General features: G+C 52.4%; 1 protein-coding gene across 2 annotated transcripts in view; it reads left to right on the plus strand.

Annotated features, from left to right (window-relative positions):
* The first annotated feature begins 9,792 nt into the window (after positions 1 to 9,792).
* Positions 9,793 to 18,158, plus strand: part of LOC116941495 (potassium voltage-gated channel subfamily KQT member 4-like) — a 234,567-nt gene continuing 226,201 nt past the window's right edge. Inside the window, exon 1 of one of the 2 annotated variants that reach the window (XM_076066672.1) lies at positions 9,793 to 11,321. In XM_076066672.1, the coding sequence (XP_075922787.1) occupies positions 10,576 to 11,321 (746 nt within the window). In that variant the 5' untranslated portion in view covers positions 9,793 to 10,575. The remainder of the gene's footprint in view (positions 11,322 to 18,158) is intronic. The other variant, XM_076066671.1, reaches the window with a different exon arrangement.

Genomic DNA, 18,158 nt, shown 5'->3' on the forward strand with positions numbered 1-18,158 from the left:
CCCAGGGCTTCCCCTCGATCGTCTTAGCCTTACATGAGGACCTGGTCCGCTGTGTATTGTTGTATATGCCGGGTCTTGAAAATTTAATGAAAATAATAAAAAGTAAATGAATTTTGAAAAAATGCGTAATTGTCCGAAATTATGTTAATTGATGTAATTATGTACATACATTATGATATTTAGAGAGATAATCGTATTAATTTATGTGAATGTATGCGATTGTGCTAATGTGGGCAATTATGATAATTAAGCTTAGCTTCATTGCCCAGGGTAGTGTCAGCAATCGGGATCAGACAATGAATTGTATGAAGTTATGCAGGTGTACTGAAAGTATGTCAGATTAAGCTCGGCTTCATTGTCTAGGTTCGTATTATCGATCGGTATAATACAATTATTCTCACTTTAACATTTACTAATTATGTATTAGTGTGTTATTTCAGGTCTCCAAATTCAAATCTCACCGCAGGATACAGTTGTTATATTTTGATTTAAAACTTTCGTGACTGCAGGGATTCATCTTCTTGGTTCTTTCAGTAAAGTCACGTAGAATGGGAATAAAATAATAAAATAAAATAAGACAATAAAATTCTCACGACGTTTCAGCCACAACACAAGTGGCCTTCTTCAGGTGAAGAGACAGGTCTGTCCGGAAGACAGAGCTTGAATGAACGCTGTCATGCCAGGACCGCCTCTATTAAGCTGTGTGGGCGGAGTTAAAATATGAATTTGCATGTTATCAGCATCACCTGCGGAGAGGAGGAGGAAGGGGGGTGATGCTGGTAACATGCTTGTCCACCGGCAGCTGGCACCCTTGCTTGGTGGCGCTGGTGGTGCTGCTGCGCACTCTCTCTCGCTCCGTTTCTCTGCCCTTTCTCGAGGTTGATTGCTTGACGCTGAGAACAACTTCAGCGATACTCTGTCGGTCCATGCCGAACTCAGCACAGAGCATCAACTCGCCCCTCTTCTCTGCGATGCACCACACGCATCGTTGATCTCGAGGCCATGCCCCGGAGCTGGCTTGTTGTCCTCTTCTGGGCTGCTGTGTGTCTTCTTGTCGAGCTGATGGTCGCTGTCTTCTGCCCCTGGTAGCTGCTGTTTGAATGCTGGCTTGTGTCACAAAGGGCTGGAACTTCCTTTGATCTCGCTCTGCGTTGTGGGGGGGGGGGGGGTTGTATGTGTGTCCGTTTGTGTCATTTATTAAGCCATCTTTCCATCCGTGGAACACAGATGCCCCCTGCAATAAAAAGAGTAATTTCCCTCCCTCTGGGTGTTACATTCCTTACTATCCCGTGCTGCGGGAAGACAAAGACGTTTGGGCGGCTCTTTTCCTATGGAACAAGTTCATCTTGGTTGTGTAAGTTTGACCTATTTCGCCTCATCCCTGCTCGATAACCCTCGGTTTAATACTGCATAAACATTATTTGGTTTATGTTTCCTAAGATTTGTGATTTAACATTGTCATCCACGTATTTTTTTAGGGTTTATTAATTTCGTCCCCCCGTATGTATCCTGGGATCCGTGCTGTTATACTAGAGTCATTTTTTGGTGTCCTGAGTTCCAGAGGTATACCTAAGCTTCGGTTAAGCTTCTTGACTGCTGGAATTCATTTTTTTGGTTTTTGTAAAGTCACGTAAACGGCAAGATGTAGTGTAATTTAAGGTGAATAACATTAGCATTAATATAACATGTATGAGAAGTGATAACCCGCTAGGGCGATTGTAGTCTGTTTTTTATCGTAGTGAGTGTGTAGATTCCTATAATGTCAGCTTATTCTTGTTGCTGAGTTTTTATTGGACCTTCTGTTAATTAAAAGAACCAAAATTTGTCTGTCCGGTTGTCGCCGCCCTGGAAGCTGGCGAGGCTTGAAGCCGTGTCGGGATTTTTTTTCCTCATTAGGAATTCCCGCCCCCCCCCCTTTCTTTTTGTTTTGGGTTTATTACTTTTTATTGATATCTCCAGCGGCCTGTTGTGTGTGAGGGGAGGGGGGCTGTATCACCCCCTTTTGCCCCAAGTGACACCACGATTGAAAAAAATATATTGGCAAAATCCTTATTAATATCAAAAACAAAAATGGAAAAAGGCCTATATATACAACAGTATGCATCAACATTGGGGGAGACGAAGGTGGCCGGGTGTGGGGATGGCCACGACGAGCCGGCCTGAATAGGTGCTCTCTAACAGAACTTGCCCCCGACAGTCTGCATCGTCTGTGCACGTGTCCTTTTGATTGAGAATAGGTGAGGAACATTCAATGTGATCACAATCTCTGACTTTGTCCTTCACGATCCACGCTGCACGTGTCTATGATTCACGCTGCACGTATCTATGATTCACGCTGCACATGTCTATGTTTCACTCCGCACGTGTCTATGATTCACTCCGCACGTGTCTATGGTTCACGCTGCACGTGTCTATGTTTCACTCCGCACGTGTCTATGATCCACGCTGCACATGTCTATGTTTCACTCCGCACGTGTCTATGATCCACGCTGCACATGTCTATGATTCACTCCGCACGTGTCTATGATTCACGCTGCACGTGTCTATGATTCACGCTGCACGTGTCTGATTCACGCTGCACATGTCTATGATTCACTCCGCACGTGTCTATGATTCACGCTGCACATGTCTATGATTCACGCTGCATGTATCTACGATTCACGCTGCACATGTCTATGATTCACGCTGCACATGTCTATGTTTCACTCCGCACGTGTCTATGATTCACGCTGCACATGTCTATGATTCACCCTGCACATGTCTATGATTCACGCTGCATGTATCTACGATTCACGCTGCACATGTCTATGATTCACGCTGCACATGTCTATGATTCACGCTGCACGTGTCTATGATTCACGCTGCACGTGTCTATGATTCACGCTGCACGTGTCTATGATTCACGCTGCACGCGTCTATGATTCACGCTGCACATGTCTATGATTTACGCTGCACATGTCTATGATTCACGCTGCACGTGTCTATGATTCACGCTGCACATGTCTATGATTCACGCTGCACGTGTCTATGATTCACGCTGCACGTGTCTATGATTCACGCTGCACGTGTCTATGATTCACGCTGCACGTGTCTATGATTCACGCTGCACATGTCTATGATTCACGCTGCACGCGTCTATGATTCACGCCGCACGTGTCTATGATTCACACTTCGTTCTTCACGTTCTGCAGATGTATGATGGCACTGGTTCTTCATGTTCTGCAGATGTAGATATCAATGGTTCTTCACGTTCTGCAGATGTAGATGTCACTGGTTCTTCACGTTCTGCAGATATGTAGATGTCACTGGTTCTTCACGTTCTGCAGATGTAGATGTCACTAGTTCTTCATGTTCTGCAGATGTAGATGTCACCGGTTCGTCACGTTCTGCAGATGTAGATGCCACTAGTTCTTCACGTTCTGCAGATGTAGATGCCACTAGTTCTTCACGTTTTGTAGATGTAGACGCCATGCAACTGGACATTTCTGAAAGTTCGCAAGTCGAGTGTCCCTAAGTAGAGGAGTCCCTTTATCCGCCATAATCATTGACGATGCCCAGGCGTCTCCTGGATTAAAGGTGCGTGGGGAGTTTATCTCCTGGTGGAGGAGAGTGCTGGAGATTCCATATTCGTGTGGCGCGGACGGGTCGATCATAGTACAATTGCGGTTGAATTCCCACAAAGGTGGTAATCGTTTAATTCAGCAGCCCGCAGGGGTGTTTATGAACTAATTTTGTTTACGATTGTGAGTTGAGCGTTCAAATCATAGTGGCACACCGGACATATTTTGTGAGTCTCGTTCGACGATTTATTTAGGGATTATAAGCTAAAGTGTTTTGAGTGAAAATATGTAACAGGGTAGGGCTGTTGGTTGAGCAGTGGCGAAGAGGTGAGAAGGCGTCGCTCTACGTGAATCCAGAGAACTGAAGTTGGCGAGTGATGTCCGAGCCAGTCCCTGCTGGGTCTCCCATGTCACCAACCAATCCGCACTGACCAGCGTGGTGAAGTATGGCCACAGAGTGTGGCCTGGCGAGGCGTTCATCCAGCAGTGGCTTGAGAAAGCCGTTGGCTTTTGTCGGTAAGAGACACGTTCAATGCACGCAAAGCCTCTGCGAATCTTCGCAGGACATTGATGTGGTGGTTGGAATGCACGGACAACGACGACGACATCTACATTGGTGTGAATCTGAGAGCAATCCCATCGTGAATTGCGATGGATCCCAAATGGAAAGGCGCATTGCGTCACGGAGAGTGTCACAGAAAGTGTCACAGAGAGTGTCACAGTATCACAGAAAGTTTCACAGTGTCACAAAGAGTGTCACAGTGTCACGGAGAGTGTCACAGAGAGTGTCACGGAGAGTGTCACAAAGAGAGTCATAGAGAGAGTCACAGAGAGAGTCTCACAGAGAGTGTCACAAAGAATGTCAGAGAGTCACAGATAGTGTCACAAAGAGTGTCACAGATAGTGTCGCACTGTCACAAAGAGTGTCACAGTCTCACAGAGAAAATGTCACAGAGCGTGTCAGAGTGTCACAGAGTGTGTCACGGAGAGTGTCACAAGAGAGTCACAGCGAGTGTCACAGAGAGTGTCACAGATAGTTACAGAAAGTATCAGAGAGAGTCACAGATTGTCACATCCAGTGTCACAGTGTCACAGAGAGTGTCACAGAGAGAGTCACAGAGAGTGTCACAGAGATAGTTACAGAAAGTATCACAGAGAGAGTCACAGATTGTCACATCCAGTGTCACAGTGTCACAGAGAGTGTCACAGAGAGTGTCACAGAGAGAGTCACACAGAGTTTCATAGAAAGAGTGTCACAGAGAGTCAGAGAGTGTCACAGATAGTGTCACAGAGTGTCACAGCCAGTGTCGCAGTGTCACAGAGAGTGTCACAGAGAGAGTCACACAGAGTTTCATAGAAAGAGTGTCGCAGAGAGTCAGAGAGTGTCACAGAGAGTGTCACGGAGTGTCACAGCCAGTGTCGCAGTGTCACAGAGAGTGTCACAGAGAGAGTCACAGAGTTTCATAGAAAGAGTGTCACAGAGAGTCAGAGAGTGTCACAGAGAGTGTCACGGAGTGTCACAGCCAGTGTCACAGTGTCACAGAGAGTGTCACAGAGAGAGTCACACAGAGTTTCATAGAAAGAGTGTCACAGAGAGTCAGAGAGTGTCACAGAGAGTGTCATGGAGTGTCACAGCCAGTGTCACAGTGTCACAGAGAGTGTCACAGAGAGTGTCACAGAGAGAGTCACACAGAGTTTCATAGAAAGAGTGTCACAGAGAGTCAGAGTGTCACAGAGAGTGTCACAGAGAGAGTCACACAGAGTTTCATAGAAAGAGTGTCACAGAGAGAGTGTCACAGAGAGTGTCACAGAGAGAGTCACACAGAGTTTCATAGAAAGAGTGTCACAGAGAGAGTGTCACAGAGAGTGTCACAGAGAGAGTCACACAGTTTCATAGAAAGAGTGTCACAGAGAGAGTGTCACAGAGAGTGTCACAGAGAGTGTCTCCGTCTCTTTGGGGTCCCGCCGTGAGATGGAGCGACGTGGCGTTCCAAATGCGGCTCACTCAGGAGGTGGCGAGCAGTCGTTGTGATGGTTCCTGACCGACACCTCCCCCCCCCCCGCCGACGGATCCCAAACTCAGAGCCGCCGTGGCAGCCCCCGCTTGCGTGGCCACGGTTCGATGGTCAATGTCGTCACCGCGGGGGGAAGTAAGACGCGCCTCAAACTTGTGCACCCCGTTTGTGTCAATACAGCCGTCATACCGGGCCAACCCATAAAGTTCACCCCGTATTCTTGTACTGGGGAGAAATTTAGTTTTCAGTTCTATACGGCGGCATACAGCCGTTTCGGTCCGGCAACAATTTTTTTAAATATTTGTTTGGGTTTTTCCCTTGTGATGGGACTTTGTAGGATAAACGTTGCGATTTGTAAGTGGCACGGCGTGACCAATGATTTATGAGTTCGTCTGTAATAAGGTAGGGCACTGATAAGAGGTTGACAGGTGTAGAGGAGTGAAATACGCGGTGCGCACAGTTAACCGAGGGCAAACAGGTGCGCGTGTGCAACTTGAGGGTTGCACGGACAAACCGCCAGTTGTTATGGGGCGAAGCAGGTGCAAACGGGGACGACCGGTTGTGCACGTTGAGACCAGAGGTGTTGCTGGGGAGACGGGAGATAAGGGTTGATTGATGGGCCAACAGGCGTCGGACTGGCGAGAGCTTAAAGAGACGCACGAGAGGTCTCGGATAATTAGCAGAGGGATATAAGGGTATGTGCGTGAGCGGAGAAGAGAGTTGTCGCCGGGGTCGAAGAGTGAAGACATCTCGCCGCTGCCGCTCCAGCCGTCAACGGGACCTCAACCCTCACGCCGTCACCGGGCGGGTGTTGGCTTAACCCCCCCGCCCGGGACAGATGGGTGAGCTGGTCTGAGGGAGCGTAGATGAGGGCAGAGACGCTGTGTGCGGAGACGCTGAGTGCGGAGACGCTGTGCGCGGAGAAGCTGTGTGTGGAGACGCTGTGCGCGGAGACGCTGTGTGTGGAGACGCTGTGTGTGGAGACGCTGCGTGCGGAGACGCTGTGTGTGGAGACGCTGAGTGCGGAGTTGCTGTGTGTGGAGACGCTGCGTGCGGAGACGCTGTGTGTGGAGACGCTGAGTGCGGAGTTGCTGTGTGTGGAGACGCTGTGTGTGGAGACGCTGTGTGTGGAGACGCTGTGTGTGGAGACGCTGAGTGCGGAGTTGCTGTGTGTGGAGACGCTGAGTGTGGAGACGCTGCGTGCGGAGACGCTGTGCGGAGACGCTGTGTGTGGAGACGTTGAGTGTGGAGACGCTGTGTGTGGAGACACTGAGTGCAGAGACGCTGTGTGTGGAGACGCTGCGTGCGGAGACGCTGAGTGCGGAGACGCTGTGTGTGGAGACGCTGTGTGTGGAGACGCTGTGTGCGGAGACGCTGTGTGTGGAGACGCTGTGTGCGGAGACGCTGTGTGTGGAGACGCTGTGTGTGGAGACGCTGCGTGCGGAGACGCTGAGTGCGGAGACGCTGTGTGTGGAGACGCTGTGTGTGGAGACACTGTGTGCGGAGACGCTGGGTGTGGAGACGCTGTGTGCGGAGACGCTGTGTGTGGAGACGCTGTGTGTGGAGACGCTGAGTGCAGAGACGCTGTGTGTGGAGACGCTGTGTGTGGAGACGCTGTGTGCAGAGACGCTGTGTGTGGAGAAGCTGTGTGTGGAGACGCTGTGCGCGGAGACGCTGTGTGTGGAGACGCTGTGTGTGGAGACGCTGCGTGCGGAGACGCTGTGTGTGGAGACGCTGAGTGCGGAGTTGCTGTGTGTGGAGACGCTGCGTGCGGAGACGCTGTGTGTGGAGACGCTGAGTGCGGAGTTGCTGTGTGTGGAGACGCTGTGTGTGGAGACGCTGTGTGTGGAGACGCTGTGTGTGGAGACGCTGAGTGCGGAGTTGCTGTGTGTGGAGACGCTGAGTGTGGAGACGCTGCGTGCGGAGACGCTGTGCGGAGACGCTGTGTGTGGAGACGTTGAGTGTGGAGACGCTGTGTGTGGAGACACTGAGTGCAGAGACGCTGTGTGTGGAGACGCTGCGTGCGGAGACGCTGAGTGCGGAGACGCTGTGTGTGGAGACGCTGTGTGTGGAGACGCTGTGTGCGGAGACGCTGTGTGTGGAGACGCTGTGTGCGGAGACGCTGTGTGTGGAGACGCTGTGTGTGGAGACGCTGCGTGCGGAGACGCTGAGTGCGGAGACGCTGTGTGTGGAGACGCTGTGTGTGGAGACACTGTGTGCGGAGACGCTGGGTGTGGAGACGCTGTGTGCGGAGACGCTGTGTGTGGAGACGCTGTGTGTGGAGACGCTGAGTGCAGAGACGCTGTGTGTGGAGACGCTGTGTGTGGAGACGCTGTGTGCAGAGACGCTGTGTGTGGAGACGCTGTGTGCGGAGACGCTGTGTGTGGAGACGCTGTGTGTGGAGACGCTGCGTGCGGAGACGCTGAGTGCGGAGACGCTGTGTGTGGAGACGCTGTGTGTGGAGACGCTGTGTGCGGAGACGCTGGGTGTGGAGACGCTGTGTGCGGAGACGCTGTGTGTGGAGACGCTGTGTGTGGAGACACTGAGTGCAGAGACGCTGTGTGTGGAGACGCTGCGTGCGGAGACGCTGAGTGCGGAGACGCTGTGTGTGGAGACGCTGTGTGTGGAGACGCTGTGTGCGGAGACGCTGTGTGTGGAGACGCTGTGTGCGGAGACGCTGTGTGTGGAGACGCTGTGTGTGGAGACGCTGCGTGCGGAGACGCTGAGTGCGGAGACGCTGTGTGTGGAGACGCTGTGTGTGGAGACGCTGTGTGCGGAGACGCTGGGTGTGGAGACGCTGTGTGCGGAGACGCTGTGTGTGGAGACGCTGTGTGTGGAGACGCTGTGTGCGGAGGCGCTGTGTGCGGAGACGCTGCGTGTGGAGACGCTGCGTGTGGAGACGCTGCGTGTGGAGACGCTGTGTGCGGAGGCGCTGTGTGCGGAGACGCTGTGTGTGGAGACGCTGAGTGTGGAGACGCTGTGTGCGGAGACGCTGCGTGCGGAGACGCTGAGTGCGGAGACGCTGCGTGCGAATTCGCTGAGAGCAGAGCTGCTGAGTGCAGGATAAGCGAGGTAGAAAGTAGATAAAGAGTGGGGAGAAGTGACCATATAGAAAAGTATAGGAGTGCCTTCAACTGGTGCAAGAATAGCTGAATAAAGTGTAAGCAGGTGACTTGTTACAACGTTGCGGTGTGACACTACATAGGTATGGGTTGCACAAATCACGGTAACTCATAGGCATGGCTACCGGATACGACGCACGCCTCAGCGTGTGTGCGTTTTAAATGACAGAGGGGGGAAGCAAGTGCGCCTTATAATCCGGAGAATACGGTACCAACCCCAGCGGCTACGAGTTGTAGCGGTGGGCGCAGTGGTTAGCGCGCTGCACCCCATTCACCCCCCCCCCCCCCCACATCGTTGGCTTTTGACATAGAGGGGGTGGTGGAGGGGGATATGGGGGGGGTCGAAGTTAAGTGAGCGACGAGCTGCGGGGGCTCCGTGCTGGGCAGCAGAGGGCAGTGCAGAGGAATTGATCGTCGTGTTGTATTGCACTCCTCTACGTCCCCGCGTCTGCGCTGCCGCGCCCACTCCCCACGCCGCTTCTTGCGAGTCAGTCACCCGCTGCGTGGGGGCGCACGGGACCCTCATCATCCAGCAGTGGAGTGGCGGCGGTGGTTTCTGCCTGCGCCACGCGCGCGGACTGGAGAGGGCCCGCTCCCAATGGCCTAACGGAGGAGGTAGGAGGGTGGTGGTGGTGGTGAGGGGGTGGTGGTGGGGTGGTGGTGGTGGTGGTGATGGTGGGGGTGGTGGGGTGATGGGAGATGGTGGTGGTGGGGGTGGTGGTGGGGGTGGTGGTGGGGGCTGGTGGTGGTGAGGGTGGTGGTGGGGGGGTGGTGGTGGGGGGGGTGGTGGTGGTGGTGGTGATGGTGGGGGTGGTGATGGGGTTGTGGGGGTGGTGGTGGGGGGTGGTGGTGGTGGGGTGGTGGTTATGGTGGGGGTGGGGTTGGTGGTGGTGATGGTGGGGGTGGTGGTGGTGGGGGGTGGTGGTGGTGGTAGGCGGTGGTGTGGGGTGGTGGTTATGGTGGTGGGGGGGTGGTGGTGATGGTGGGAGTGGTGGTGGGGGGGTGGTGGTGATGGTGGGAGTGGTGGTGGGGGGATGGTGGTGATGGGGGATCTCTCTGGGGCGTCGTGAGGCACACAGCGAAATGCGAAATGCGCGAATTCTCACGGAGGGTCCTCCCCCAGCGTCGCCTCGGGTTGTCAGGGCAATGGGCAGCGGCAACAGCGGCGGCGGCGGCGGACGCGACGATGGACATCTGTCAACGAGAACTTCATAGCTCATCGGATTCCTCCAGGAAAGGAGGGGGGGAATTGAATGAAGATTCTGAATATTGTTGCTATGGTTTGATGATTGGGGCGGGCGGCGGGGAGTCACCCGCCCGCCCGCTCGCTTCCCATTCACGAAGGGTGCCCGTCTCCTGCGTTGCGGGGAGCGGTGGCGCAGTGGTGAGCGCCGTGGTGAGCGCCGCACTGCGCTACGAACCCAGCGACCCCCGAGGTCGATTCCCGCTCACGGCCAACGCCAGTGACAAATATCTGAACCGGTCCTAAGCCTCCCTTAGGTCGACTCAGCCTCAAATGAGTACCAAATGAGTACCCGGTGCGATGTGTGAAAATCGCCACTTAGGGAGACAAAGGCGGCCGAGCGTAGTGCTGGCCAACGACCCCACCCACCCTCGTGCGCCGTGCCGGCCCTTCATAGGTGCTCGCGAACAGCACTTGCCCCAACGGTCTGTTTAAAGGCTCTACGGGGGATCATTGCCTCTGTGTTTGCTATCTGTTGAGCCTGGTCTGATGGAGTAGTGTAGCGAGATGCCGGCTCCCTCCCGCACGCGCACAGAGGCAGACTCCCCCCCACTCTCGCTCCCTCATCCCTCGCCACTTCCCCACCCCCTCCTCCCTCTCTGTGGTCTGTGCCCAGTGCGCTCGACACCCTTGCTATGGTAAGAACACAGTCTCCCAGCTCCGCAAAGCGAGCCGCTCTTCACCAGCAACAACAGCAGCAGCAACAGCACAACAACCACTACCACCACCACCACCAACAACTCAACAGCACCTGTAGCCTGGAACAACCCCACAACAAACCACAGTACGTGATTCTACAGCTGCAGCCCTTACACCATCAACACCAACAGCCGACTCGCGATGCTGATGATGAACAATATCATCAGCAGCAGCAGCACAATCACTACGACGGCAGAGATAACGAGAGCGACTGTCGTAATCAGCTTCATCAGCGAAGAGGTTCAGAAGTAGCAGCAGCAGCCACCACCGATGGCTCTTCGGAGGTCACCACCAAGAGGCGGACACCTCCTGGCGAGACGATGAGCGGGGACTACCCAGAAGAAGGGAGACAATGCCGCACTTCGGTTCCAAACGCTCACGGTTTCATGCAGCTGCAGAGTCCCCCGCTGAGCCCCGGGATGGTGCATCATCACCAGCACCATCATCACCATCAGCAGCAGCAGGTGGTGGTGTCTCCTGGGCAGGTGGCTCCCCGGGGTGGTGCGCTGCCCGTGGGCTCGGGGCCCCGCCTGAGCCTGCTGGGCAAGCCGCTGGTGCTGAACGCGGCAAGGGTGGCGAGTAACGTGGGCAGGAGGAACGCGCGCTACAGGAGGATACAAAACCTCCTCTACAACCTGCTCGAGCGGCCCCGGGGACTCGCATTCGTCTACCACGTGTTCGTGTGAGTAACCGAACCGCGCGCGTGTGTGGATGTGGGTGAGTCGATGCTGTTGGTGGTTGTGTGTGTGTGGGTGAGTGGCTCACGGCCATCAGCAGTGATGATTGCCTGAACCGATCATGGGCCTCCCGTAGGTTGACTCAGCCTCAAAATAATACCTGGTGCGGTGTCTAATCATCACCACTGGGGAGACAAAGGCGGCCGGGCGTGGTGCTGGCCACCCACCCCGTCGTGTGCCGCACCGACCTTCATAGGTGCTGCTGGCTAACAGCACTTGCCCCAACAGTCTGTTGAGGCTCGTGGCTGGATGGTCAGTGTGTGTGGGTGTGTAGGTATATATTTATATGATTGTGTGCCCACGTGTTTGTGTGTGGGGAGCGATGGCGTCGCGGTTAGCGTGCTGGGTTGCGAACCCGGCCACTGGAGTTCAATTCCCGCTCACGGTCACCACCAACCGTGACGATTGTCTGAACTGGTCCTGGGCCTCCCCTAGGTCGACTCAGCCTCCTCAAATGAGTGCCTGGTGCGGTGTGTAGTAAAATGCTGCCGGCCGTTGTGCTTGCCACCCTCGCGTGCCGTGCCGATCTTCGTAGGTGATACGAACAGCTCTCGTCCGAACAGCCTGTTTAAGGCTATCCGGGGGATTTGTGGACAGGTGGCATGCACAGCACGGCGCTGTGCGCGCAATGGCCCAGCAAAGCGTCCGATGCGAATACAGCAGCACTCAGTTATGATCATACTTCACCACGGTGGTCAGAACGGCTTGGTGGTGGGGTGTAGATTTGGGGGGGCGACTCGTTCAGACGTCACTCGCCACTGACGTTTCACCATGGCCGGGGAATGGAACCGCAGTGGTAGGTCGCGAACCACTATCCCACATGTGTGTGCGTAACGTCTGCAGCAGTGGCGCACGCAAGGTGTTTCAGAGCTGCGCCTTTAACCGTCCGAGTCGGTAACCTTCCCACGTGCGCACTTCCCGATTGGCGCGGTTGGCTACGTACGGTGCAAAAGAAGTTCAACATACGTGCCTGCGTGCGTGCGTGTGTCGCGTGAATGTAAATGTGTCGTTAAACCCGCCACCACCCGACGCAGCCAATGAGTAAAGCTTGTCACGTAAACAAAACGTGCCAATTAGTTACTATTTCGATTTAAAGCTTTCTCCAAGACGGAGGTTCTTTGCAAGCCAACCGGTTACCATGAGAGATTCGTTCATGAGTCCATCCACATATACAAGCACAGATTCTGGCTTAGTAACCACTGGAAAGATGTTTTAAACCATTTCGGTTCTTAATTAATTGTATTTTACGATGACCTTCAGACTGCAGCTCTTTCGCTGGCACTGACTCTTAATACCTCTCACACCACGGTCAATGATATGGTGTATAACATGGAGTATAACAGCGCCTCGTAGCCGTCTCCCTCCTCCCTCCTCCGTTCCGACCATGGATGGACTCGTCCGTCTGAACGGAGCACGTACCTTCCGTGGTGCTGAAGTTGAGGGTAAGAATCCACCCATTTTTCGCCATACAGCATAGTGATATATTACGACTTATTGTTGGTAGCTCAGCTGTTTGGAGAATATATAGAGTTTATTGATAACATTGAGGTAGTTTATATTTCAATTTTCATTGGTTTACTATATGGTATTCATTATATAGTGTAGTGTATACCCAGTTGCTGTTAATAGCTCAGCTTATTGAAGAATACATTGAGCACATTTATTATATTGATGTAAGGTAGACTTAGGGTTTTTTCACGTAAGTTTACTGTATGATAGTTGATTTGTTGCAGCACCCATTGGCGTCCATGTACGAGGTACCTCTGTGGATGTGCAAGCCTTGACTTTAACAAAGCTACTTCTGTGACCAGTACTAGGTTCCTCTGTGGATGTGTAGGCTTCAACTTTAACATAGCTATTTCTGTGACCAGTCACAAGCTAATCCCCTTAGCTATTTCAATGCTAAATTCTATTGTTTGATTTGTGCTGGGTGCCTGTGTGGATGTGTAGGCTTTGAATTTACGTAGCCATTTCTGTGACCAGTCACAAGCTAATCCCTCAACCTTTTTTAATGCTAAATTCTACTGCTTGGGTGCCTGACTTTCGCTCAACCAGCTTAAAAGGGCGCTACGAATCTTAACAGCGTTTATTGAAGCTCTGTCGTCCCAACAGGTGTATCCCTTTCACCTGAAGAAGGCCACTTGTGTTGTGGCCGAAACGTCGTGAGAATTTTATTGTTTTATTTTATAATTTTCTCATTCTACGTGACTTTACCGAAAGAACCAAAGAAGATGACTTAGTTACTAGTTCAGCACTCAACCGGTTGTGTGTTGGAGAGTTAAACACACAGCATTGGTGGTGGCGTCAAAGACCCATTTATATTTAACGCCATCTAACCCAACAAAGCACCCCTCTATTATGAGTAACACTGGTTGCAAAATTCCAATGTGTCAAACTGACTCATTTACCGTTGCCCGCTACATCAAAAAACCCGACAGGTTGCGCCCTGACACCGACCAATGAGTCGCATTGCTTCCCTTCACCCTCGCCCCTCGAAGAGTAAAGTGTCCACCTCGTGCCCCCATCAATGGCCCACGCCTTAAAATCGCGCCGGGACATCGCTCCCTTTGTGACCGTCGCGAGCGCACTCGCTGCCAGCGCGCGACTGACCTCTCACGTGGAGACGCGTCGAGTACGCAGTCCTTAACCCCGGCGCCTCCGATTAGCACGGTCGGCTACGTACAGAACGGAACAGGAGGTTTTCGCCACACATTTGGCTGTCGCTTGATGAAGCTGGTTGTAATTACTGGCGAAACGTCGTACTTAGATTGTAAATGTTGTGGCTTGGCTCTCCCAACGCACCGGTGTGCTGTACTAGTAACGAATTGGCACGTTCTGTTTACGTGACAAACCTTACTTATTGGCTGTTTCGGGTGGTGGCGGGTTTAACGACACATTTAGATATTTACGCGATCCAACCCAAAAAGCGGTATTATGGATGACATTGGTTGCGAAAGACAACTGCGTGTTAAACCGAAAGCAGTCCAACGTATACGCACGAACAAGAGGAAGGCACTGGAAGCCAGATCGCGTCAGTGTGGCTCTGCCACAGGTGGACTCATCGACAACACTCGCTGGGCAGTGTGCGGAGACTGTGGTCCCTGCCCAGAACAGAACCGTGGAGCATGCAGCGTGGTCTGAATGCCCTATTCACAAACCCTGACGAGGTGGCATCATCATTGTTAATAATCATCGTCATCATCACAGCAGCGATGCACAACTCCGCTACTCCTGATGCAATCACCTTGGCTCATCAACCACGGCGATGCAGCATCACACAGCTGTGGCTTCACGTCTAAATCAGCCACACGAAGAAGAACAATAGAGCGTTCTATAGATTCACACCGAGGCCCATAGACTCACGCGGAGACCCATAAACTCACGCCGAGACCCTTCAACTCGCACAGAGACCCTCTGACTCACACAAAGACCCTCTGTCTCAAACAGAGATCTTCATAGAAGGAGCCACCGTCACAGCAATGCACTCCACTCCGCCGACTCCTGACGCGATCAACTGCCACAACACACCTCGATGTCAAAGTGCGGCTGCTGCTCTACGCGAACATCAGCCACACAACGACGGGTTGCCAGTGTTTCCGAGTGTGCTTGGGATGCGCCGCGCGTGGTAATGACATCGCTGATCTATGGCTCAACCGTGGCCATGCGAACTGGGCAGCCCCAGAGCAACGCGCGATGGAGCTGAATGTCCATGCCCTCCTCGGTTCCTACGTGTTCTATGTCAGACCACGGGACTCTCAGCGGATATGAATGCCTTCGTATCCACCAGTGTGTGATATGATCACGCGTGCGTGCGTGTGTGCGCGTGAACCATGAAACATCCGAAAGAAAAATCTGGATTTTAATATAATGAAAATCTAAACAAAATCAGTGTATACTCTTTGGTTTTATTCGGTAAAGTCACGTAGGTAAAAAAACAAATTAAAATAAAATAAACAATTAAAACACGACGTTTCGGAGGCAACACAAGCTTCTGCCTTCAGGTGGAAACAGTCACAGCAAAAATCGCTACGTGACTTTACCGAATAAAACCAAAGAGTATGAATTATTGCAGTCACGAAAGCTTCAAATCTAGATAAAATCAGTGTCCTTTGAACCAGTGGTTCTTAACCTGGAGTGTGAGATGCCCTTTCTGGGGGTGCGAGACATGGCAGATTTTTTTAGAAGCTAAATAATCGAAAATATATTCAGCACGGGCATGTAAGTTACGACTACTTCGTTTCATCAAACCCCATGTATGTGTAGGGGTGTTGTGAGAAGGAAATGCACGGTGTGGGAAGGTAACACACAGCCACACCCTGGTGGCTACAACCACGTCCACTACAGCCCCGCCCTCAGTGGTGTATGGGTATAAAGGGCGGGGAGCCAGAGAGCTCGGGGCAGTGTGTTGGGGCCAAGAATGAAGAACCAGTGAAGAAGGAAGACCGGCTATATAGACCCTGGGACTCCCCTGACCACAGACCTTTTGAGGGCTGGCAGGGTAAGCCGGTGGTGCGGCCCAGAACTTCAGAGCCGGAGCCCTTTTAAGGGCCGGTCTGGTTGGTGGGGTGTCGTGATCTGTGCTTGACCAGGACCAGATCAGATAGCCTCCTCTAGCGCCTGTAGCTGGAGGAACTGGGAGCATAGGAATTAGGCTAGATAGCCTAGGGGGTGTCCCAGAGTGTATACGGGTGAAAGGGCCGTTTCCCCTTCCAGTGTAACCCCTGTTAAGTTGAATAAACAGTGCTGCCTCTACTCCGCCGTCTCCGTGTCCCGTGAACCCGACTACATATGTATTAACATGAGACATATCTTTAACGATTGAGAACCAAAGGGATGCAAGGCTGCAATAGAGAGGTTAAGAACCACTCCTTTAAAGGATCAACCCTTTAAAGGATCAACCCTTTAAAGGATCACCCCTTTAAAGGATCAATCCCGGAGAGACGGGTTTACGAGTGACGACGAAGCGAAGGAAGAAGCTGCGAGCTACAGCTACTTTGAGATGAGAGAGACAGAACAGTTACTGTGGGCGGACATTGCAGCCTTCGTGATGGTGACGATAATGGTGACGATGTTGGTGACGATGGTGATGGTAATGGTGACGATGGTGATGATGATAATGGTGACGATGGTGATGATGATAATGCTGATGGTAATAGAGACGCTGGCGATGGTAATGGTGACGATGGTGATGTTGACGATGGTAACGGTGACGATGGTCATGGTGACGATAATGATAACGATGGTGATGGTGACGATGATAACAATGGCGACAGTGACGATGGTAATGGTGACGATGGTGACGATGGTAACAATGGCGATAGTGACGATCGTAATGGTGGCGATGGTGATGGTGACGATTGTAACAATGGCGATAGTGACGATGGTAATGGTGGCGATGGTGATGGTAATGATGGTGACGATGATGATGGTAATAATGGTAAAGATGGTGACGATAGTGGTGATGGTGATGGTAACAATGATCATTGTAACGATGGTGATGGCCCACGTGCTTCGCGTTTCGCGGGACCATGTGGAGTGGAGAGTGTGGGTTGCAGAGAAATCACTCCTCCCTGATGAAGTCACTCACCGCTCCCGACGTGAGGCCACGTGCGTTTTGTCATGCCTCGTGTGTGTGGTGTCTCTGTGTGTGGTGTCTCTGTGTGTGGTGTCTCTGTGTGTGGTGTGTGTAGTGTCTGTGTGTGTGTGGTGTCTGTGTGTGTGTGTGGTATCTGTGTGTGTGTGGTATCTGTGTGTGTGTGTGGTATCTGTGTATGTGTGGTAGCTGTGTGTATGGCATCTGTGTTTGTTGTTTGGTATCTGTGTTTGTTGTTTGGTATCTATATGTGTGTGTGGTGTCTGTATGTGTGTGGTAACTGTGTGTGTGGTGTCTCTGTGTGTGTGGTATCTGTGCGTGTGTGGGGTATCTGTGTGTGTGGTGTTTCTGTGTGTGGTGTGTGTGTGTGTGGTGTCTGTCAGTCTGTGTGACATCATAACAACAGTCTGGACCACTGGACGGGTTCCGCAGGATTGGAAGGATGCCCTGGTGGTCCCCCTCTTTAAGAAGGGGGACCGCACAGACTGTAACATCTACAGGGGCATCTCACTCCTCAGTGTGCCAGGAAAGGTCCTGGCAAGGATTATTCAACATCGCCTTGCCAGGCACGTTGAGGAGAGGCTTGCGGAGCCCCAATGCGGTTTCAGAAAAGGGCGGTCCTGCACAGATGCCATATTTTCTGTCCGTCTGCTACAGCAGAGATGTAGGGAATTCCAGCAAGACCTACATCTCTGCTTTATTGACCTGGTCAATGCCTATGATACCATCAGTATGCCTGGGCCCTGGGTTGTTCTTCGTGCTTTTGGAGTCCCTGACTCTCTGCTCACGATCATTAAGGACCTTCATGATGGTGAGTGGGCCCGGGTAAAACTACGTGGCTGGGAGTCAGAGCCATTCCCTGTACACCTTGGGGTGCGACAGGGTTGTCCTCTGGCTCCCACATTATTTAACATCTATTTTGACCACGTAGTTCGTGAAGCCTTTAATAGCTGTACCGGGGGAATTTCCATTTGGTACAGATATAATGGGAGGCTGATCGATGCCCGGGTGCGGTCAAGGGATGGCTCCCTATTGCTCAACCACGTCATGTATGCCAATGATTTGGTAATAGCTGCTCATTCAGAGGAGGAGTTGGAGACGCTGCTGCTGAGACTGGAGCGTGCCACTAGGAGATGGGGCCTTACCATCAGCCCCACCAAAACTAAGCACCTGCCTGGGTATTTTGTAC

The sequence above is a fragment of the Petromyzon marinus genome, chromosome 12 (assembly GCF_048934315.1).
Source record: "Petromyzon marinus isolate PM22_M1 ecotype Great Lakes invasive population chromosome 12, UKy_Petmar_22M1.pri1.0, whole genome shotgun sequence".
NCBI lineage: Eukaryota > Metazoa > Chordata > Hyperoartia > Petromyzontiformes > Petromyzontidae > Petromyzon > Petromyzon marinus.